Raw genomic sequence first — 25,979 nt, 5'->3', positions numbered from 1 at the left:
ATTCAAGTTTCCTCAAACATAAAGCTTTTCTTTTATAAAAAATCAACTGAGATACCTGCTCCACAAATGCTCCGAGGTAGACAAGGTAAGAGTAACACAATAGCCAAAGAATAATGCTCGGATTATGTATTTCTCAATACATACTGTACAGCAGGACAGAGAGTCTTTGAAAATGTAATTTTCTATCTTTCTGCATACAACAGACCTTGAAATTAAAAACAAAATAACCATGTTCAATTAATTCACGCTTCTGATTTAGACTGTGAAGAAAATTTCTGATATTTAGCGTTAATGTAAATTGAATCTATTTTTTTCACATTGAAACGCAAGAATTGAAAGTTGACAATATTAATCAAACAGACAAATATTTCATAAACCAAAAAAATAACGCCTAATTAATCAGAGAAATAAATTCATTACATCCTGAAGTGAATAATGTGACAATGGTTTAAAAGCATTGAGAATAGTAAACAATCTACTTCAAAAATACATCCATAATTCTCCACAGAGCTGTTAATTATAAGAGGAACAAATAATTTTCTGCTATAAATAAGTGACACTTCAATACAACATAAATCTTTTGAATATCCAACAATTTTGTCACATTAATTATTTTTAATGTGCCTTCTGTGTTTGTAGAGAGCACAAAGAAAGAAAAAGTCCACAAGTATGCCATCTGAGAAGTAACCGACAATGCTAAGCCTTTTCAGCAGCTGAATCTGTTGTAGTGGCGTTGGTAGCACCGGAGGCTTGGGATGCAGTCTCGCTCTCAGTTTCTCCACACACGAGGAATGGCAGCTTCTCCTTGAGGGCCGCCCGGTACTTTGGATGGCTAAAACAGCACAAATAGTATTAATTAATTATTCCGTAAACTGCACTGCATTTGAAATGGAGTTAAGGCTTCTCGATTACTGCCTTTGATTACTTCCTTCTCAGTTGCGTTAACAGTAGTAATTGTTTCCTATTTAGATTTCCTACTTGTACATTGATTAAATGGACAAACAGGAAGAGCACTACGCAAAATTTTGAAACAAACCAACAATATTAAAATCTACAGACAGATACAAACACAGACTAGAGTTGGACATCTTGCTTTAAATAATCAGAGTCACCACTATGTAAAATATGTTTAACAGAAGAAGAAACAATAGAACACATCCTACTTCAACGCCTGGCATTAGAAAACAACAACAACAACTTCAATGTAATAACACCAACTGTTAAACTGCAGGAAAGAATGAAAAACCACTCACTACATGAAATTCTCACCAACCCACAGCTCTGGAAAACTGCATAATATCTCATTTACAGTGGACATCGTGTAATCAGCTTATAGCTGAACACACTTATTAAGAAGTAAGTAATGTTTCACTGGAGCTTTTTTCGGCTTTATAATCTCTCAATCTGGATCAATAAGAAAAACTTATCAGATTACCAGGAAACAATTGGCATTCATACAATCCTCTCTGTAGATTAAAAGCTCAAAAAAAGTTTCATATCCACGGTTAAAGAATTAAAACAGAAAATCAATATCCCGAATTTAAAAGAAAACTTACAAATTAAACCAAACCCTTTAACTTTATTAAATATAGAGTATAATCTAAGTTTAACAGAAGAAATACTGAAATCAGAAGTAAACACTGAAATACTAAAACAATTGTCTTTAGAGACAATTAATATTAGATACCCTCCACAAAACTGGCTTCATTTATATACTGACGGATCCTTGATCTCCAGAGAACAAGGTGCCGGTGGAGGTGTTATGTGCTGTCTCTTCTCACTTTATAGATCTCTTGGGTATGTAACAACAAGTTTTGATGGAGAAATCATTGCAATAAGTGAAAGTCTCAGGAATCTTCTGTTCCACATCAGTAAATTTAAAAATGCAGTTATATTGTCAGACTCCAAAGCAGCTATTCTATCAATAGTCTCTAAACACACACCTTCATCTCAAACAGCAGAAATAACTAAAATGCTCTCTCAATTAATATCACTCAATAAAAGAATTGTATTCCAATGGATACCATCCCATTGTGGAATCCTGGGAAACGAGAATGCGGATGCTTTAGTAAAGAAGGGCAGCACTGCTGCTTACAGACCTGTTACTAAATCTACGTATTACTCTGTGAAGAGATTTATTAAATCTACATACTTAGACTTCAACAAACAAAATTTGATAACACAATCCCAAGGGAAAAAATGGAACTCTCTGCATCATAATCCACAGTTAATTCCCGATTTACCACGAAAATCGTCTGTAGCTGCAACAGGCCATGATTATTTGGCCAAACACCTGCATAGAATTGGAATATGAAAGTCCCCTAACTGCCCATTGTGCAACTCAAACCAAGAAATGAATTCGGAACACCTGAAAATCTGTGCTTCAATGGCTGACCATGATAACATCTTCGAAAAATATTGGAGTGCAAGAGGTCAAATGACTTTGTTGTCAAACTCCAGGCATTAGAAAACAACAACAGATCAGATTTATTAAATAAAACCATATGCCCTTCAATAAGGGTGACAACGAGGATTCAGAAAACAAATAGGCCTACGTATTATTTATAGAAGTTTACAATGAAGCAATGAAAATACACTTTTCTTAAGAATTTTTAACACTTTTTAAATTTTAAGTTTTATAAATTTTTACATTGTATTATTTGTTAGGTACTTGTAAATAAATATTAGTCCATATATTTGTGAAATAGATCCCTAATATGCAAACAACAGAAACAGTAAATTACCTGATACCGTATACAATAGGATTATATACGGCATTGGCCTTGGCGAACAGAGAGCCCCAGATGGTAGCCAGAGGGCTGATCTTGGCCCCCTCAAGCACGCCCATGTAGTTGATCACTAGGTACGGCGTCCACGCAAAGAACCATAGTGAGATGGTCATCAGTGCTACCTGTGGATAGGATGGTAGTATGTTTCGTACATCATGTTTTATTAAGTTCATAAAGATGTAAGCAGTAATGATTTTAATGATTTCAGACTGTTTTTCCAAAGAAAAATTATATAGTGAAGAGTAGGCCTGAATGGAATTAATGGGCCATTTTTTTTACATTATAATGCATTGCACAACATACCATAGAATAAAAAAATTTCGTGCGAGATCGTGCGTATTTGCTTGGTTTCCGCACAAAACCAATCCACGGAAAGTCTAAAATTCCACATTCAGTATTCCCAACCAGACACACAACAATTTCCCTCTTCTTACCGCTTAAGTGACATATTGATTTTACTGCTTTAGGCTTTTAACATATTATTTTTAGAGACGTTCAATATAGTAATAATTATAAATTGGAAACTTACCACTGCAATTACACCTAAATTGCACTGTTAATTATTGTTTTTAAATATTTGCAAAAATTAAGTAAACTCTACAACTCCACTAAAGTTACTGCATTCGTGATGCAAGTAACATTAAGGAAGCCGTGAAAAAATCAACAAGGTTCGCATTTATAGACTGGGGGGGAAAAAAAAAGACAGACGTATATCACGGCCTGCTGGAGTATTGTAAACACAGAAAACATTTTAAAGCAACAATGTTGAAGATAGATATTTTTGTTTTGCAAATTTGCCGTCATTGAACAGAAACCAAGATGGAGATTTCATTGCAACTAATTAGAAATTCCTCTTTCAGGTATGTAATAAACGATCTTCACACAAAATAATGTACGATACACGAGCGGTATGTTTTCTTTCAATTCTCGGAAATTAAAAATGCTCAACTACGTTTCGCTTTTTCAAACTTTTCCTTGAACATGAAAACTTCAACATACCGCTCTTGTAACGCATATTACTATTCTGTCTTGTATATTGCATACTTCTTATTTTTAAGACAGGGAAAGGGGAATCTATCTGTTTGACCAGTTACCAAGAACTATTTTTTTCTCTCGTACAGAGGAGGGATCCGAAGGTTTGCAGTGCAGCCTGCGGCTTATTGTGCTTAGCACTCCTATTCCGTGAATGATTGGGCAGCCAAACAGCTGCACTCTTGTACAAGTACAGCACACTGCACCATGAACTGAACTCAGACTATGGTATGGATGATGATGATATGTGAAAATTAATGAGGGCAAAATGAGTCCGAGGTCCAATGCCGAAAGTTACCCAGTAATTCTGCTTCAATTGGTTGAGGGAAAACCTCGGAAAAACCCCAACCTGGTAACTTATCGCAACCAGGATTTGAACTTGGGCCCGCTCACTGCACGGTCAGACATGCTAATTGTTACTCCACAGCGATGGACTGTTAAGTCTCTTAAAGACTTGTCATTACTTTTAGTGTTCTTTCAAATGTAATTTCGGTGTGTAAGCATTAAATTAGATTGTTAGACCGAGATTTCCCGGAGTTTCAGATCGAAATTGCTGCTGTTTATGCCACATGCTGCAGAATTACGTGGGAGTTACAAATAGAAATTTCTGCTATCTACACTGCAAGCCACTTGCCATGCGTGTATGCACTTTCTTGCCTTTGACTGAAGTCTAACACTCTGTGGTATATAGCATTATTTCAGAGGTTATGAGGCATAGGGCATCGAAACTCATTAACAGTGCTCTCTGTCAAGTGTGTGATAATGACTTTATAGATGCTGTCAGTTAAAAAACTTCAAAACCATACTCCAAATATATTATTTTAATGTACCGAAGTACATATGATATTTCCATGCAGATATTCTGCTTATTCCGTCGGATCCTGGCCAACTAGTCACTCATAACGAGTGCACCTCAGCACATGTGTGTGGACTTCAGTCCTACGTTCATAGACATCTATGACGTAGTGCAGAGGGCGGCCACTAGAGGGAACCCAAGAGTTGGAACTTAAACTGAGACGATTCTGTCCGACACCGAGATGGGTATCCGGTGTGGCTTAGTGGATAAAGCATCAGCACGTAGAGCTGAAAACCCAGGTTCAAATCCCGGTGCTGGAGAGAATTTTTCTCCGTTCCATTACTCTTTCATCGCATATTCCAAATGCTTCACTATGCTACACAAGTGGAAAACCTCCCTACCTTGGCAAGCTTGCACTCAGCACTAGTATTGGACTGTTCGGCAGACCGCAGGGATGCCACATTCATCTTCTTGGCCTGCTCCCTCATCTGCCTCTCGTGGGCCGCAACAGCCTGAAAAAAAAATACAAACTTCTTTTAGAACTCTCATTGAAGCAAACGTTGTTAGAACACTGTGATACACGTTGTCCTTCATCTTATTTGAAGGCGAATTAGTATAGATGGTAAACGTACAAAAAAAAAAAGACAGGTTTGTATAGTCGGAGTTCTGATAGTGCTAAGAGGCATAGGATGAAAAATACAGTGTGCAAGATTTATAACCTTACCATAAAGCAGTATTTTTATTGCCCATAGCTGCACTATTCTGCTGGAATTTGATCGATACCTGGAGACTTGTACTTTTTCAGGTTTTCTATCGCAATTTCGACTTCAGAAAGTGTGTGTTTGGGTATAAATGGCTCAGCAGTTTGTATTTGAATTTCGTCCCGAACATTTCTATTTGGCATGCACATTTAGTAGTTGTCCAAAATAATATTTCCATCTGTTCAGGATTGAATGAGAGTCTGCAAGCAAGTCACCATCCTCATCCTTGATCACGTTTACCCTTGCCTGATATCTGTTCTTAAATTCCTTTATACTCTTATATAAATCACAAATGTATTTAAATAATTATCTCTATTCACCTCAACTGGTTCCTATAAGAATTTCAATTTTGCCTGTTTCCTTCTTTCTACTACCATGGAACAATGTTCATCAACCACAGTATCTTTTTCTTAGTTTCACAATAACTTATGCTCTGCTCAGCTGCAATTTTGATATTGTCTCGGATATTTTCCCACAAACTATTAACATCTAACTCAAAAGGCAGATACTGAAATCAGAAAACGTGCTTGAACTATGTATGAATGATACAGGTAAACAAAAATAGCAATATCGTGTCAAGTGCCGTAAATAAGTTGACATGAATAAACATCGTATAAAAAGAACTGGAAACTGGATTAAATATGAGAGAGAGAGAGAGAGAGAGGGTGAGGGAGGGAGGGAGAGAGAGATATATATATATTTGTAATCCACTCATATTTGGATTACATATGTAATGCACTCAGATTTGTATTACGTATGTAATCCACTCAGAATTGGATTACATATGTAATCCACTCAGAACTACATTCCATGTACTGCAATGTACTGTCAAGTGCGGTAAATAAGTTGACGTGAATAAACATTGTATAAAAAGAACTGGATTAAATTTACAATCTCTTGAGAAAGAGAGAGACTCGGATTTGGATTACGTATGTAATCCACTCAGAACTACATTACATGTACTGCAATGTACTGTCAAGTGCCGTAAATAAGTTGACGTGAATAAACATTGTATAAAAAGAACTGGATTAAATTTACAGTCTCTTGAGAGAGAGAGAGAGAGAGAGAGAGACATTTGTAATCCACTCAGATTTGGATTACGTATGTAATCCACTCAGATTTGGATTACGCATGTAATCCACTCAGAATTGGATTATGTAATGTAATCCACTCAGATTTGGATTACACATGTAATCCACTCAGAATTGCATTACGTAATGTAATCCACTCAGATTTGGATTACGCATGTAATCCACTCAGAATTGGATTACATTACGTATGTAATCCACTCAGAACATTACATGTACTGCAATGTACTGTCAAGTGCCATAAATAAGTTGACGTGAATAAACATTGTATAAAAAGAACTGGATTAAATTTACAATCTCTTGAGAGAGAGAGAGGGGGGATGAATGGATATATAAATATAAACTGCATATAGTCCACACAGATTTGGATTACATGTAATGCACTCAGATTTGGATTACATATGTAATCCACTCAGATGTGCATTAGATAATATATATTATCCACTCCAAAACATAACATCACAAAAGGTTGATTTTGAAATGAGGAAACATGCTTGAACTGTACTGTTAGACAAAAAATTGCGAAGTACTGTCAAGTGACACGAGATAGAGAGACAGGGGGGAAGAGGGTGAGAGAGAGGGGGGAGTGAGAATTGGAGAGAGGGGAGAGGGAGGGAGATTATGGGAGGGAGAGAGGAGAAGAGAGATAATAATGGTACAGAACCACATGGTTTCGACATTGTAGGTAGTCCATCTTCTCGTAATTTTTACTACTATCTTTCAGTGGGTCTGCCTATTCTTCTTTGTCGTTTAGGTCTATAGTCCGCTACAGTTTTATCTGTTCTTGACACTTTCATACATTCTACATATCCTTTCCAATTTCTTCATATATGAAGGTAATATTTGAAATTTGACATTTTCTACATTTAGTTCCTTTCTAATATTCTCATGATACAAGTTTGTGACTCTTTTAAGAAATAACTTACTGCAATCAATTGAGGATCGTTTTCACAAAACTGAACAAACGCCACTTCAAAAATTTTACAGGAAACGTTTTTTTTTAGTTTATTCTCAGACTTTTGATATTGTAATTCTGAAAAAATAGACATTGTTCCTCTTTCAGAGATGCATTAATTGATATAAAGTGCAACTATTATTGTTATCTTATTTATTTGGAAAAAAATATGACAAAAGTTAAGAATTTCACAAAACTCAACATATCCACTTTTTTAAATGCACATACCTTAAAATGTTTAAATATTTTTCATTCCCAGGTGGCAAAATCCTCATCAAAATCATTAATACATATTTTAAAATAATGCTTGAGTACTTCTGAATTAAAAACAGTTAATTGAACACAATGAAATCTAATTTCAAGCCTTTTTTTTTTTCTTTTTTCAAAATTTGTTATTGATTTACAGGAACTCTTTATTTGCACGAATTAACTATTTGTATTTGTGCAATACATGACACAAATCACTGAAAATCAAAATCGTGCAGAATAATCTCAGTTCAATCATTCATTATAATCCATTCTATTGTCAGAATATTTGGCATATCCCTTTAAAACTTTGTCATAAAATACCTTGCTCTCTTCCGAATTATCATTATGGAAGTAACTCATTAACTTCCTCACAACATTAGCTTTGTTTTTGCTGGCATGGTTTACCAGTGGAAGGTCAGGTGCTTTAGACATTACAGAAGCACTTGTCTTTCTTGGTTTAAACCCTTGAACTTCTATTGGTGTACAAAAATATATTTTGTACATAACACTTTACATAATTCTTACAAGTTTTTTGATATGTAAGTACCTTCAGCGCTGACATTTAAAATGGCAATTTAGCTTTTACAATATTTTTGTCATCGATTTTAAATCATAAACCAAAACTTTTACGTCTCCAAACATTGCCATAATTTCATAATACTCTAATGGCAATGTGATGTATTAATGTATTTTCAGCTCTTTCTCTATCAATCGAAACACATGGTCCGGAGGCATATACCTTTCCAAGGATAGGTAAGAAATGATTAATTTCTTTAAAAACTTCAGAGCTTTCCAGATAACCAACAAGCATACCAATCATTATGTAATTTTTATTTTGAGACCCACAAGAATCTGAAAACAATCTATGAGTTAAATTTCAGGATTTTTCTAAATTAACTATGTAATCCTTAAATGTCGTAATAACATACCGGCCACTTTTCTAAACGTAGCAACACATAGGCCTACTGGGAAATCTTCTCCATTTTCACCTCTTACGAAATATGAAATAGACACAAATTTTTCTAGCTTCTTGAAATCCTTCTACGCCATTTAGGTAGATCAACTTCCATATGTCTTAGCAAAAAATTATCCTGTTCAACTTTTGTGCTATTTTTGTATAAATTGTCTCTATAATTAACTAGACCATTTAAGCAGAATGAACCTTTAGCACGTTTTCCTTTTTCCCCTGTTCTCAATGATTACAGTCTAGTTTGGATGAATGTCATTATTTTTAGGCGCAACTGTATATTTCTTACTCTTAGATTAACGTAGGCTGTTTTTAGTCTTCCTGCCCCTTTCAGTAGCTTGAACGGATTTTGAATACTCAGGGTTCTTATCCAATTTCCAACAGTACTCACAATACGTACACTTACGACAGCAGCCAGATTTATACTGAATTAACGCAGGAAACAACAACATATTATATAATATTTGAGATCCGAAATGTGTCACTGTTGTCAAAATGCAAATGTATTATATTGTTGTAAAATATTACAGCTTGTAAAACAGCATAAAAGTGTGAAATGTTTAGTTAGAGGATATGTTGAGTTTTGTGAAAATTCAAGAACTGGAGATGTTGAGTTTTGTGAAAACTCTCTACATTGAGACACTCTTTTCAACGGAAAATGTTGAGTTTTGTGATATTATGAGCACTGCATCATTTTCCTCTCATTACAATTGACCAGAATCCGTCAAAACCTGCATTTCGAAAAAAAATGGCGTTTGTTGAGTTTTGTTAAAATGGTCCTCAATTAAAGACCTTCCTAGAATTTGTAATCTTTATTCCTGAATTAGAAATATTATTACAAAATACGAGGGGGATACAGGAAATAACGACCGTTTTGTTGTAATAATTAAAAAAAATATATATTTATTTCAAAAAACAAAGTCTGTTACATAACTGAAGCTTCCTTTACTTCTCTACATAATCACCACCTACATTTAAACATTTATCGTATCTGTTCACTAGCTTTAGAATTCCCGTGTTATACTCCTCTGCCGCCAGTTCATTAAGCCAGGTGTTCACTGTCTTCTTCAACTCTTCATCACTTCCAAAACGCGTACCACCCAGAAAGTCTTTCAGCTTAGTGAAAAGGTGAAAATCGCTAGGAGCAAGGTCTGGACTATAGGGCAGATGATCAAAGATTTCCCAACCGAATTGATCCAGCAATTCTCGAGTTGAAGCAGCAGTGTGCGGGCGGGCGTTGTCGTGAAGGAGCACAACTCCTCTCGAAAGCATTCCTCGCCTCTTGTTTTGGATGGCTCGCCGTAGTTTTCGTAAAGTCTCACAATAACAATTTGCATTGATCGTAGTGCCTTTTGGCATGAAATCCAGCAAAAGAACACCTTTGCGATCCCAAAAGACAGTAGCCATGACTTTTTGTGTTGAGAGAGTCTGTTTGAATTTTCTCGGTTTCTTGGGTGATGAGGAATGATGCCACTGACGTGATTGGCGCTTGGTCTCTGGGGTGTTGTGAGACACCTAGGTCTCATCACTAGTCACAATTTGATCAAGAAAGGCGTCTCCATCTGTGTGATATCGCATCAAGAATGTCAATGCTGAGGCCATTCTCTGAGTTTTGTGTTGGTCACTCAGTTGCCGTGGAACCCATCGTGCACAGATTTTGTGGTAGCCAAGATGTTGCGACACAATTTCACCAAGCAAAGAACGAGAAATGTCAGGAAAAGGCAATATGCAATTCGTCGAGTGATGTGCGCCTGTCTTGCAAGATTCTGTCGTTCACTTTAGTCTTCAGGTCTTCTGTGATGAGTGATGGGTGTCCGGGTCGAGTTTCATCGTGGACATTTGTTCGCCCATTGTTGAACATTTCGCACCATTTTCTCACATTTCTTTCATTCATTACAATATCACCATACACTTCTTTCAATTGCCGGTAAATTTCTGCAGGTTTCAAATGTCGGGCATTCAAAAATCGAATCACACTCCTCACCTCACAGTCAGCGGGATTATCAATCACGTCGTTCATTTTGAAGTAACACAAAATGCACAATGGCGACTTGTTGCAACCAGTACTCACAACATTATGAGAACACATATGTTAAGGAAGCCAGTTGACCTTCAAACAAGGAAGGAGAGTCAGCTGCGCGGCAGATATGCGCGAATGGTCGTTATTTCCTGGATCCCCCTCGTAAAAATATTAACAACAAAATTACACAACATAAACGATACCTGAACAATGAACCAATAGGAGTAGATGATTGTAAAGAGTGGCAGGTAGTACACAAAGACTGAGTAGATGAGAATGTAGCTGCGGCTCACCCAGTCTTTGGTCAGGTAGTCAGTTCCACAGGCTGTCATGTTCCCCTCTGGAACATACCTGCAGAATAGAAATGATTTTCAGAACAACTGAGAAAAGTACTCGAAAACACAGAGTTCAAGATCATTCACAGAACGTTCCACACAAGTATATTACAACTTACTATAAAATACGACATTGTGGGTAACACACAATTTAAAGGAATGCTTGATTCAAAATTTCATGAAGGTCATTTTAGTAATAATCTATGTAGCAAAAGTGAACACTTCTTGTTGAGTAGCAAATCGGGAAATATCCATTCCAGTTACACAATCATCATAAAATAAATTTTCAACTATATTGACTGCCAGATCCAGCATGAAATTCACTTCCTTTCCATACGAACTAGGTGAATCCAGTTGTCTTGTATTTGTCCTGTGTTATCTTATTGTTCTCTCAGATCTTAATATTAACCAGTGCATAAGGGAGACTCATAACACATATTTTGTGGTAGTATAACTTAGTAGTGAGGAAATAAAATGGGGTCACAATTCAATGTATCTTGTATTGATAATTACAATTTTAAATGATACAAAAATGCAAGATAAACTCAGAAAATTATGAAAGATAAGAGATACGAAAATAATACGAAATATGGGAGAGTTGGCAACCCTACTCTCATTATATCTGATCACTCAAGCGCCGGCATAAATTCAAGAAATTTCTACAGTTGCTTCCTTTGTGGAAGGTTTGCCATATGGTACCAGTAGTCATAAGGATGGGCTGAAATGGTGGAGTGATACAGGGAAAACAGCCAGATTACAATTTTCAGTATTTAAATTTCATTGCAAATCGTCTGATTTTATGTTCTTTCCTTGTATTAAATTTATGGTCGTCCAAGTCACAAATAGAGCCAATATAATCATTTATTAATTTTCATGGCCAAATTTGCCCCACTTTACAATACATTTCCAGTTTCCATACATACCTAGGCCTAGTTTAACTTCTTATCCTACTTATAAATAATAATAATAGTGTTGGAGAGGGTTACTTCATTTTCTTGTCTATGCGGATGACGTGAATATGTTAGGGGAAAATCCACAAACGATAAGGAAAAACACGGAAATTTTACTTGAAGCAAATAAACAGATAGATTTGGAAGTAAACCCTGAAAAGATGAAGTATATGATTATGTCTCGTGACCAGAATATTCTAGGAAAATGGAAATATAAAATTTGGAGATTTATCTTTCGAAGAAGTGGAAAAATTCAAATATCTTGGAGCAATAGTAACAAATATAAATGACACTTGGGAGGATATTAAAAGCAGAATAAATATGGGAAATGCCTGTTATTATTCGGTTGAGAAGCTTTTTCATCTAGTCTGCTGTCAAAAAATCTGGAAGTTAGAATTTATAAAACAGTTATATTACTGGTTGTTCTGTGTGGTTGTGAAACTTGGACTCTCACTTTGAGAGAGGAACAGAGATTAAAGGTATTTGAGAATAAGGTTCTTAGGAAAATATTTGGGGCTAAGAGGGATGAAGTTACAGGAGAATGGAGAAAGTTACACAACGCAGAACTGCAAGCATTGTATTCTTCACATTAACATTAGGAACATTAAATCCAGACGTTTGAGATGGGCAGGGCATGTAGCACGTATGGGCGAATACAGAAATGCATATAGAGTGTTAGTTGGAAGACCAGATGGAAAAAAACCTTTGGGGATGCCGAGACATAGATGGGAAGATAATATTAAAATGGATAGTATTCATAGGAGCTGTGAGACGTACCTGTTCCAGCCAAACATGGGCATTATAGTCCAGGCAAGTGAGAATGCCCACACGCCCACTATCCGAAACAGAGCAGTCTTGATTGTCATGGGTTTGGCCGCCAAGCCCTGCAATGAAACATCGCACCTGCGTCAGAATAATGGCTGTAAATGCTGTCGTCGACTTCGAAGATCGTTACAGACTGGCAGAAAAGACGAATAATACAGTGAAATAATGGAGGTGCTTCCAAGGGTCATTCTGATCATTGCACAAAATGGTTGTTGTTTGTGTGAAATCCCCTCCAGTCACCTTTTAATTAACATATTTCACAGTGTACACAATATTCTAAAATATTTCTTAAAATAAAAAGACTTTTAATAGCAGAAACACAGTACCGGTACTAAACTAAATGTGTATGAAGTCTATCAGAAAGCATCCAACCATTTTCATTATTTCGAGAATAAATCGCGCTGCTTCAATATAATTTCGTTGTCAGTCAGAGGGAACCTTAACCCTCCAGTATTCGCGTGGCATACATTTGTAATCCACTGTTTATTACGTCATCACATCTCTATTTTCAATGCTGATAGCGTGGAATTTTCAGTACTTTCCCATTACAGTTTAGCTCTGATGTCTGGAGTGTTTGGATATAATTGTGACTTTTTCTGTGTAGCAATATATATAGAGTGTCTCATTTATCTTGTGCACCTATTATAACTTTTTTTGTTTTTGAGCATTATGTTAGAACGAGGAGCTAACATGAGTGTGGAGATTTGGTACATGTAACTACATTATGGTACAAGATACACGTGATGTCATCAATTTTTCAAATAGCACTGCATACTTTAATCATGTTACATTGATTACACCTATTAAGACGAGTTCAAAAATGTACCACAATGTCACCTTCCTAATCAATAACAACAACAAAACGAAACAAAAACGGACTTCCAAAGTAATAATGTTATGCTTTGAGAGTCACAGAAGATGTTCCAAATGGTGACCATTCACATTAATGTACATTCGAAGCCATTCCCAGAAAGACCGTATGACTGCCCAGCATGTTGCTGGCTGAATGAACAAACAAGCCTGTCGAATGCGTTGCTGCATGTCGTCTGGTGTTGTCAGAATGTTCTGATACACATTGTCCTTTACAGTTCCTCACAGGAAGAAGTCAAGTGGCGACAGATCCCGAGAACGTGCAGGCCACTGTACATGGATTGTGACGTCGACTGTTGTTGTGGTTTGTTTACATGTTAGACAGCAAACACACAACGCACGACGTGTATGGACGTCTTTCGTTTTGTGTAAGTTAATGCACAAGATGAATGAGACACGACAAACGACACATTCTGATGGCATTCATTTTGCATTTTGTTGTTATTGATTGGGAAGGTGATATTGTGATACATTTTTTAATACATCTTAATGTGTGTAATCAATGTAACATGATTAAAGTATGTAGTGCTATTTGAAAAATTGATGACGTCACGTGTATCTTGTACCATAATTTAGTTAAATGCACCAAATCTCTACACTCATATTAGCCCCTCGTTCTAACATAACTCTCAAAAACAAAAATTCCAATACCTATCCAAACAAGGTGCACAAGGTAAATGGGACACTCTGTATATGTTTATAGAGTGGATTACAATAATGCAATCCGCGCAAGTGCTAACGCCAGTGATTGTAACAGGAGAGAATACAAGAGCATTTTTTTTTATTTGTAATTTGATTTATTCATATAAGCCTTTCATAAGACATTTTTACACGGTATTTTCTATTCTTGCAATGCTTATTTTATTCTTCAATATAAATGATTATGTGGACAAATTGGACATATTATATAATACAGAACGATGACTTCTTCTTACATGAAACGGACATGTACTTGAACCAAATAGTGGCTTAAATTTTAGAAGTAGGAGGTACTGTAATAACTCTAGAGTGTAGTTTATAATAACTAACAATTTTATTAAATCTATATAATAATAACAGTAGAGTTTAAAATTACATTCTTTGCATCATATCTATCACTCATTATTATTATATTGACATCACTGATTTAAATATTAAATTTCAAATAGAGTTACACCGTTAGGTATATCACAAACAAATTAACAGAATAGAATAAGTATGTTTTTGTTTCCCCCTTTTGTACGGAGGAGGGACCAGAAGGCTTACACTGCAGCCTGACGTTTATTGTGCTTACCACTCCTGTTCTGTGAATCATTGGGTAACCAAACGGCTGTACCCTTGTACAAGTACAGCACGCTGCACAGTGAACTGAACTCGATATGGTATGGATGATGATATGTGAATTAATGATGACGAAATGAGTCTGAGGTCCAACGCCGAAAGTTACAGAGCAATTCTGCTTCAATTGGTTGAGGGAAAACCGCGAAAAAGACCTTAACCAGGTAACTTGTCCCAACCAGAATTTAACTGTTTCACAGTGAGCTGCACTGACCATTACTCCACAGCGGTGGAGTGCGTGAGTGTATATGAGAAAGGGAGAGGAGTAGAGGGAGATAATTAGGAAGGAAGGGGAAAAGAGAATTTCAGGGAGAACAGGGAGAGGAAGAGATCAGGGCAGTGAAAAGGGAAAAGATTATGAGGGAAGAAGAGGTAATGAGTGGGAACATATGAGAGCAGAAGATAAGATAAACACTAAACTCCTGAGTGAAGTCCGAAGGTTTAGCCCCTTTTCTAGCCTGCAACGTGTAGCATTACGTTTGTTTACTGTTGCGTCATGCGTCAAGTACGTAAAGTTAATTCACAAAACTACTCAAACACAGCAGGATCTCAAGCTCCAGGCAACCTGGTCAGTCTACTATAGTTTGTACGTGCGTAATAATATTATGATTTATGAAGACAGTATATTGTAATAAACAGTGTTATTGAGCATATTGTCTTCAGAAAACATACAAAGGAATTGCACAGGAGAATTAACATTTCAATTATTTAAAGGAACAATAATATGTACTGTACATTGTCGCAATTTTCTGAAACAAAACATTATTTTGTTCATAGAACATATATGCAGTACAGAGATAGGTTAGAAACATAGTAGCAATTATATAATTTTAATTTTACATTACTGTCTACATCTTCAATTATTTACATATTTACATTATATACACTACCTCAAAATCTGTGCTTCAGTGGCTGACCATGGCAATATCTTTGAAAAGTATTGGAGTGTAAGGCGTCAAATGACTATTGTCAAACGCCTGGCATTAGAAAACAACATCAACTTATATAAACTTCACATCACTGGATTTTTTTCAAGATTGTTCATTTTATGGCTTCTTCCAACAGCGAGACTATATTAATGCCCTATTTTTCACTATAATCAGCATTGCAGTGAATTACGAATGTTTCGAAGGAAAAATTTCTGCATTGCTCACTCAGACAGCGTTTACATCGTGAAAAAGAGCGTTCCACATCACAGGACATAATAGGAGCATAATATCTGAAGTGAGGGATGTCACTTTCATACAAATTATATCCTCCAGGTTTGCATATGTGGAAGCAGTTAACATATTATTTCGTGTAGAGCCCAATCGGAAACTAGGGTACCAACTGCACAAGCTTCTTTCTGAGGCTTCTGCTGTGAAAAGAGTGCCCCCCGGGAGGGTTCTGTGTGTGTGGCAGCAACTTTCTTCTCTCACAATAGGCAAGCAACTGCTCAGACACCCCTCCCAGCAAGACTTTTGGGCGAGTCCATGTAAGTGGATGACAATTCGTCTTTCAAGCAGGTGCCACAACGGAATGCTACATGTTGTGGGCTAGAATAGGGGCTAAACCTTGGATGCTACTTATGAATCCCTTTCGCAATACTCGAGGACTGAGAGATGTCAGGTCTGACCATTTCTTTTTTTCAAAAGAAAAACAATTTCCTATTAGAATTTATACAATTACTTTTATGCAAGTTTTCATAAATTAAACTACTTCAAAGATAATGTATAAAAGCTTTATGAGAACGTCCAATTTACATTGCATTATTTTATTCTTTTATGCCAAAGACATTACCTTGACAATGACATTGTAACGGTCCAGAGCAATCAACGTCATGGTCCATATGGATGCGCAGCCAAACAGGGAGCCACACATTCCATAAATTTCACACATCAAAGGCCCTGCACATAAAGAAAATGAAAGTAGGCACTAGGTACTTAGAAATTTCTTTATTTAATTATGTTTTTATATTCCAGGTGCTATGAATTGGTGACATTACAACATAGTGAAACAGTAACAAAGAAATGATGGTATATGAAAATGATGAAAGCTTCAAAATACTATAAGGAAATCTACACTAAAGCCTTTCTTTCTACTAAAAATCTTTTGCTCTGCCCGGGAAACGGACATACTCTATCACGTGGGAAAGTCAGTTGACTGGTTATATGAAATTTGTTAGAGTTCTATTGTGATTAGATTCTGAACAATAATTTAATATATCCCGAGATTTATTGTCTCGTCAACTTATGTCTGACTGGATGAAGTCCAACTGTTTGGGATAGCCAGATATGAAGGATTCAATAGAATGATCAAAGTTTCAGGTATTGGACAATATGGCCCTGATAGCACATTCAAGTAGTTCCCAAACATCACAGACATTACTGTCACTGCAATCAAATTTCTTGTTCTTGATTGATCCGTAATCCTAATGAAATCACATTAAGATATAGGTGTCGAAAGAAGCATTGTCATAGAAATCAAATATCTGTATGTTCCAATACAGTGCGGAAATCACCTTCCATTACAATAGCAGAAGCAGCACTGATGTCGCAATCAAATATCTGACAAATTAATTTTAACACTAGGAATCGAAGGAGGCACTGTTATCGATATCAATTATCCTAACAAATAATTTATAATATTCTAATGAAATTATCTTAGGCTAAAGGAATGAAAGGAAGCAATATCATCGAAATTAAATACCCTAACAAATGAGTTATAATAGGATTCACCTTATGCTAAAAGGAATGACAGCAAAGAATGTCAACGAAATCAAAAATCTTAAGAAATGAGCTCTAATAATCTACTGGATACACCTTATGCTAAAGGAATGGAAGGAAGTGATGTCAGTGAAATCAAATATCTGAACAAGTGGAGGGAAGCGATGTCAATGAAATCAAATATCTAAATAAGTGGAGGGAAGTGATGTTATGACATCAAATATCCTAACAAATGAGCTCTAATATCCCACTGAAATCACCTGATGCTAAAGAAATGCAAGGAAGCGATGTCAGTGAAATCAAAATATATCTGAACAAGTGGAGGGAAGTGATGTCAATGAAATCAAATATCCTAACAAATGAGCCCTAATATCCCAGTGAAATCACCTCATGCTAAAGGAAAGCAAGGATGTGATGTCAGTGAAATAAAATATCTGAACAAGTGAAGGGAAGTGATGTCAATGAAATCAAATATCTTAACAAATGAGCCCTAATATCCCACTGAAATCACCTCATGCTAAAGGAAAGCAAGGATGTGATGTCAGCAAAATAAAATATCTGAACAAGTGAAGGGAAGTGATGTCAATGAAATCAAATATCCTAACAAATGAGCCCTAACATCCCACTGAAATCACCTTATGCTAAAGGAAAGCAAGGATGCGATATCAGTGAAATAAAATATCTGAACAAGTGGAGAGAAATGATGTCAATGAAATCAAATATCCTAACAAATGAGCTCTAATATCTCACTGAAATCACCTTATGCTAAAGGAATGCAAGGATGCAATGTCAGTAAAATCAAATATCCTAAGAGATAAGCTATTACTGAAATCATCCTATGTTAGAGGAGTCGGAGCAATCAAATAAGTCAGATTCCTACTGAAATAACCTTATGCTAAATCAGATGAAGGAAGCAGTGTCAACGAAATCAATCATCCTAATAAGTAAGTTATAAAACTCACGTTGTACTGAAATTGAAGTCAAATATGGCGAAAAATAAGCTCTACTTTTCTTCTGAAATTCCCTTCAATTATCCGAGCCAAAGGAGCACTATCGGCATAACGTCACTGATTTTATGAAACCTTCTGTGTGACAGTATACAATATAATTTTTCAGGCAGAAGAAAAAATTAATAAAAGACCAATGGACGTACATAAGAATAAGAAGTAATTCGGTAGAAAAAGTTGGTGAATATGATGAACATAAATTACATAATTGAGGATCGATATTTAATTAATTTTTACTTCCTCCAGAAAAATTATTTTCTGTAGTCACATAGGAGGTTTCATAAAATCAATGATGATAAACAAATTTCGCAACAAAAGGCTGTTTTACTTTACTGAAACCAGAAAAATGTCGTACATTGACGAATTCTCTGAGATTAGAACAGGACTTTTGTAACATGGACATCTTCATGATTAGACTACTGATTCCTTTCACCACAACAAGGTGTACATTTTTTGCGTCTAATACCGAAGCAAATTCGCTCACCCAGTACCCAGGTCTCGTAATAGCAATTCACGACCATTGGCGGTGACATGATAACCATCATGAGGAAATCCGAGAAAGCGAGGTTGACGACTAGCAGGTTGGATGGCGTCCGCAGCGACTTTGTGGTGGAGAACACGTAGATGACGACACCATTACCCATCCATGAGACGAATCCCAGCACTCCGATCATGAAGCCGAGGATTCCATGCCAGAGAGGGTTCAAGGGAGGGTACTGGTACCTGAGGAATACAATAGCTGTGTTTATTACATCAATGAAATAGCTTACTTCAGAAATCACAAGAAGTTCAGACACTGAATCGTAAGAATACACAGTGTTTCAAAAGTGATGGTAAGAAATTTAGGGATGAGAAGTAAAAACAAAGAGAAGCAACAGTTAATTTGCAGATCCACGTTAACTGGAACTTTTTTGCTTATCTTCGTTTTTACTTATCATCCCTAAATTTTTTACTATCACATTTGAAACACCCTGTATATTAAGAGACAATATACGTACATATGGATGGATTACAAGTAGAGGGTGACACACACCCATATCAGCCCCTCTCTACCTCCAGAATTTAAATTTTTTTAACACAGGCGAGAAATGACCGGTAAATTTTGCCTTCAGCCTTCTCATTCAGGGCATACCAGCTTTATTTTTCTTGCAAAAAAAACCATACTAACGATTTTAATCACCCTTAAAAATCTATAGGCTGAATTTCAACCTGCAAACCTCAGGTTCGGTGACAAGCATGATTAAGTATTAGATTAATGATAACGACACAATTCACACATATCTACACATAAAGTGTGAATTTTTTTGTAGGTTATTTTACGACGCTTTATCAACATCTTAGGTTATTTAGCATCTGAATGAGATGGTGATAATGCTGGTGAAATGAGTGTGGGGTCCAGCACCGAAAGTTACCCAGCATTTGCTCATATTGGGTTGAGGGAAAACCCCGGAAAAAACCTCAACCAGATAACTTGCCCTGACCGGAAATCGAACCCAGGCCACTTGGTTTCGCGGCCAGACGTGCTAACCGCTACTCCACAGGTGTGGTCAAGTGTGAAATAATACATTGCTTGCACAGTCATTATTAAACAATACCGCTACTCACCAGTGAGCATCGACGAGATACAGCATCTCAGGCGGGACTTTGTCCACAACAGTCTCGTTGGACATACCCTGCCAAGGTGCTGCCATCTGTGGCAACATCATCAGGCTTGTAGTTGACATGCTGCAATAAGTATCATTGTCATCCTTGTAACAGTAGGTGCAACTTGCTTTTACTTAGGTATTCATTACTTTATTTGAATTCCGAAAAGGATGTTATAGCCCTTTTTACATTAATAGAATGTATGACTGTTTGCTAGCCCTTATAGAAAATATAAAATTTCAAAAGACTAAAATAACTATTTGTAATGATAACATCCGTCACAGACAGAAAACACTTCTATATCTTCAGATTCCCGAATAATTGTAAAATAATCAGTGATATATATACGAGGGAATCAGGATGTTGTGTGAATAGAGGAGAGTAAGCATTAAATAAAATAACGGTATTTATTCTTGGATACACTCTTTCAACACTTGTGTAATCACTGAATAAGTAGCAACTGCTTTACTATGTTAATGTTATGGTAAATTACCTGGCTGACTAATTTCCGAAGTCTTGGAGATCGACGGACACCACATCGAAACTATTCAGCCAGGTAATCAGTTATTACTTATTGAGTAAAAACGGTCATTCCATGTCAACTCAACCAAAGAGTATTGCATCAGTATCACCAAATTGGCCCATTCCTTTTTCTTTTTTTTTAAAGTCTGTTCACATTGAAGAACTTGTAAATCCCGTATGAAAAGCAATCATTGCAATAAGTTTACGAACTGGGACTGTCCAAACTTCTAAAACCCATATTTTTGGTCTAATAATTATTATAATATTTTTAAACGACAAATGAGTCATCAATTACCGTATTGCATTTATTTTACACATTTTATCACTGAGTATTGTAGTTCATTACTGAAAAGAAGACTTGTTTCTAATATTGCTTATTAGACATATAATAGGCAAGAAACTTCTCCAAAATTGTGAAAATATTGAATTTTAGAAATTTATTTTCCATGTGCGAACATGAAGTCTAGTTTTTATTTCCAGTGAAATATATACAGTACACGTATTACAGGGAAAAAAACTGTCCTAGTACAGCTAATCAGACATGGAGATAAGATCACAGTCTAGTATACAGTCACAAAGCTTGAGTTGTGAGGGTACTAGAAACAATAGACTGTGCAGGTACTATTTCGCATTGCAATGAGGCAATAGTAGCGAACCTAGTGATTAGCAACTATCTATGGATGCATATTTACTACATATTGAGCTTCGTGACTGTATATACTAGACTGTGATAAGATGCTCAGAAGCTGGCAAAAAAATCGTAAAAATGGCATTTCCAGTTGTTAAAAAAAATCAATGTCTGGTACCTTCCACGAATACTGTATCATTTTATTTTTCATATAATTTTGACATTTATGACAGTCATCTTCCATTTCAACTGATTAGTTGCTACTTTAAGTCTTTTTACTGATAGCACAGTCTAGCATATACAGTCACGAAGCTCAAATATGCATCAATAGATAGTTGCTAACCACTAGGATCGCTAATATCGCCTCATTACAGACAATGCGAAATAGTACAGGCACAGTCTATTGTTCCTAGCACCCTCATAACTCAAGTTTCGTGACTGTATATACTAGACTGTGCCGATAGTGTGTTTTAATGTACCGTACTGTAAGTAACTTCAGAGCTTCAAATTCTGAATGTTTTAAAACTCTGGAAATTACATTATTGATGATGAGAGAATCACATACAATAATTATAATTGGTAAAAAATCACTGTTTCCTGGTGACATTTAATAAAGATGATGTTGGCTCGCAAACAACATTAGAATATCCTTCATCAAGTCTTTCTGCAAGGCACCCCCATTTGTTTCTGGAACTGTACAGAGGGTATATTTCTGTTAAATCAAGTATGTATCTACACCGGTGGGCCAGAAGAAAGAATCAGCTGAAGATTCTGGATGGAAAAATGAAATTCTATAATCCTGAGTGTTGTGCGACTTCTCGACTTTACAAAAATCATACCAAAACATCATCTGCTATCATACACATATGCAACATTATATTTTCTCCTTTACATTCTCAAAAGTGACATTAGACCATACTGAACGCATATCGTCGAAAATGTAAACTTCCTTGAATTTTGGGGATGTTGATACCACTCGGACTCTGATTTTATATTTATCTATGGTTCCTGTCTTAATTGAACTTACTTGATTGCAGAAAACAACCGCGAAGGTGTCTACTTAAATCAATCAAGAAGCCTGCTGATGCCACCGATGATGCTGCAGCGTAAAGTGCCACTCACATGGAGGCTCACTATTACGGAAGGGTTGCCAAAGCCAGGAGCTTTTATACGAGCAATATGCAATGCAATTACTGATATCCAGCTTGTGTGGCTTCCCAGATACATATTCATGCTCATCACAGTGCGATCCCTTATTCTATGTGACATGTAAGGAGAGGTAAGTGAATTAATCCATCTAGAGTGATGTAAAATCAATATGTCGATTAAATCCCTTATGTGATGAGTTAAGGAACATGCTTGCAACTTTGAAATCGCTGAAGAATGTCCAATGAATTACTTACTTCTCACTATTTTTATTCGTTCACTTGTGTGTGATGCATTTCAATTGAGACAAAGTACAATATTTGAACCATATTGTTGTATTATATGTACATGAATCATATCTGAGAAGTATTAATTAATAATTTTATCCTTGACTAATATCTAAACTGGTCTTTATTTCACCATCTTTAGTAACCTAAACAATGGCTTTGTTCACAGCAGTGAATTAAAATATTTTAAATCACTCTCTCCATGACAACCAACAAATTAGCAAAAATCGAATCCATATATCGTCGTTGTTCCTGCAATTACTCCTATGTGACATATTTATCGATTTTCAGATTTTTGCTCTATTAAATAGGTAACTTAAATAGTAATACATATTCCGAAGTGATATAGTGTTAAAAGTTGTGTAATCAAGATGTATATATAAAACATTAATTTAAAAAAGAACGAGTGTGAAGTTCTTTAGTCCAAGTCAATTACTGCACTGAACTACATACTGTAACTCGTTTTTACAAATGTATGGAACAGAAAACATTATTAAAAAAAGAATGAGTGTGAAGATCTTTAGTCCAAGTCAATTACTGCACTGAACTACATATTATAACTCGTTTTTACAAACGTATGGAACAGAAAACATTATTTGAAAAAAAAAAAAAAAAAAAAAAAAAGAATGAGTGTGAAGATCTTTAGTCCAAGTCAATTACTGCACTGAATTACATATTGTAACTCGTTTTTACAAACATATGGAACAGAAAACATTATTTTAAAAAAGAATGAGTGTGAAGATCTTTAGCATATTGTAACTTATTTTTACAAACATATGGAACAGAAAACATTATTTAAAAAAAGAAAGAGTGTGAAGATCTTTAGTCCAAGTTAATTACTGCACTGAACTACATATTTTAACTCGTTTTTACAAATGTATGAAACAAAAAACATTAATTTAAAAAAGAATGAGTGTGAAGATCTTTAGTCCAAGTCAATTATTGCACAGGGAACACATACTGTAACTAGCTTTTACAAATATATGCATTACAAAATGAAAAATAAAAAAGAATGAATTTGAAGTTCTTTAGTCCAAGTCAATTACTGCACAGGAAGTACTAGCTTTCGAGTGGTAAAGCCTAGGTTGTGGTGCTAACCTTCGATTCCCTTCTCCATGGGGGGGGGGGAATTTTCCTTCACTGTACTTACAATGTCTCCATCTGATTAGCTCGGCTGGGTCCTGGGAAATTCTTCTTTGAGTCTTCATCGTTGCCTTTATCTCTGAACCTGCCTGTGTGAATAGCTGACTTCGGGTGCCTTTCAAAAACCTTCTTTGACTCTTGATTTAATATTCATTTTAAATTAAAAATTTACCGTGTCACTTATCTATTCTTCAACAGTCTTGATCAACTTGTTAAGTTATGACATTCGCATTACAGTATATAAATTATTATTTATTACTGTTCGGAACAGGCCACTTGGCCTAAATGCCCTGATAGGAAGACGATTATTTCTGTTAACTTGAACATTTATAACCAGTAATACTGTACAATGAAAGAGTAATGGAACGGAGAAAAACTCTCTCCGGCACCGGGATTTGAACCCGGGTTTTCAGCTCTACGTGCTGATGCTTTATCCACTAAGCCACACCGGATACCACCCCGGCGTCGGACAGAATTGTCTCTAATTAAGTTCCAACTCTTGGGTTCCCTCTAGTGGTCGCCCTCTGCACTACGTCATAGATGTCTATGAACATAGGACCGAAGTCCACACATGTGCTGAGGTGCACTCGTTATGAGTGACTACTTGGCCAGGAACCGATGGAATAAGCGCCGTTCCCTCTAGTTCCCGGTGCCGGAGAGAGTTTTTCTCCGTTCCATTACTCTTTCATCGTATGATGATGCAGAATATCTGCATGGAAATATCATATGTACTTCGGTACATTAAAATAATATATATGATATGCGTAAATCACTTCGTGATTTAAGACGGCGCTTATTCCGTCGGATCCCAGCCAACTAGTCACTCATAACGAGTGCACCTCAGCACATGTGTGGACTTCGGTCCTATGTTCATAGACATCTATGACGTAGTGCAGAGGGCGCCCACTAGAGGGAACCCAAGAGTTGGAACTTAATCTGAGACAATTCTGTCCGACACCGGGGTGGTATCCGGTGTGGCTTAGTGGATAAAGCATCAGCACATAGAGCTGAAAACCCGGGTTCAAATCCCGGCACCAGAGAGAGTTTTTCTCCGTTCCATTACTCTTTCATCGTATGATGACGCAGAATATCTGCATGGAAATATCATATGTACTTCGGTACATTAAAATAATATATACAGTAATATTGTCCTGAAATGTGGATATGGAGAAGAATGGAACATATGAAGTGTACAGACAGAATAATAAATGAAGCTGTGTTAGAAAGAGTGGGTGAAGAAAGAATGATGCTGAAACTGATAGGAAGAGGAAAAGGAATTGGTTGGGGTCAATGCCTGAGAAGAAACTGCCTACTGAAGGATGCACTGGAAGGAATGGTGGACGGGAGAAGAGTTCGAGGTAGAAGAAGATATCAGATGATAGACAACATTAAGATATATGGATCATATGAGGAAACAAAGAGAAAAGCAAAAAAATAGGAAAGACTGGAGAAAGTTGGGTCTGCAGTGAAAGACCTGCTCTTGGGCAGAACACTAAATGAATGAAGTGTTTAAACTATAATGTTACCATTTTTTTATCTCATGCTATGCTACTGGTAGTTTCATGCATTTGTAGTCACCAATCTGTGTACAGATCCTACTTTCCACATTGTCAACTCTCATTCCCCTGAAATCTTGAGGGATTTCCTTTTGGAGTATTCTGACTTATACAAGTCTTGTAGCATTGGGAACTCGCTCTTTGTTCTTGTATAACTAGAAACTGAAAGTTCTCCAAGAATCATGACGACATGCATAAATCAGATTTGGTACGAATAAATAGCATTTCTCGAGTTTTGCTAGTATACACCTGTCAGCAAGGTGTATTTCGTCTAATATGATTCATAAATTTATTTTAGTTTATTTAGTCAGTAGTAGTTCCTCATAACCAGGGAACGGATTTATATGGACTAAAAATATATGAAATATGTAAATATATATGTAGTTA

The 25,979-nt window shown here is 36.1% G+C and overlaps 1 protein-coding gene across 1 annotated transcript; it reads right to left on the bottom strand.

The window, feature by feature from the left end:
- Nucleotides 1-237: 237 nt before the first annotated feature.
- LOC138696023 (rhodopsin-like) lies at nt 238-22,601 on the bottom strand. Its single transcript, XM_069820503.1, has 9 exons — nt 22,488-22,601; nt 20,272-20,391; nt 19,151-19,389; nt 16,734-16,840; nt 12,720-12,826; nt 10,861-11,008; nt 5,019-5,129; nt 2,745-2,911; nt 238-832 (listed from the first exon to the last, which is right to left on the bottom strand). Exons 2-9 carry the CDS (start codon nt 20,388-20,390, stop codon nt 697-699), a joined length of 1,134 nt encoding a protein of 377 aa, XP_069676604.1. The 5' UTR covers nt 20,391; nt 22,488-22,601; the 3' UTR covers nt 238-696.
- Nucleotides 22,602-25,979: the final 3,378 nt, after the last annotated feature.

Source organism: Periplaneta americana, chromosome 3 (genome assembly GCF_040183065.1).
Source record: "Periplaneta americana isolate PAMFEO1 chromosome 3, P.americana_PAMFEO1_priV1, whole genome shotgun sequence".
NCBI classification, from domain to species: domain Eukaryota; kingdom Metazoa; phylum Arthropoda; class Insecta; order Blattodea; family Blattidae; genus Periplaneta; species Periplaneta americana.
Note: the sequence above shows the minus strand (reverse complement) of the source record. Positions and strands in the feature narration are given on the sequence as shown.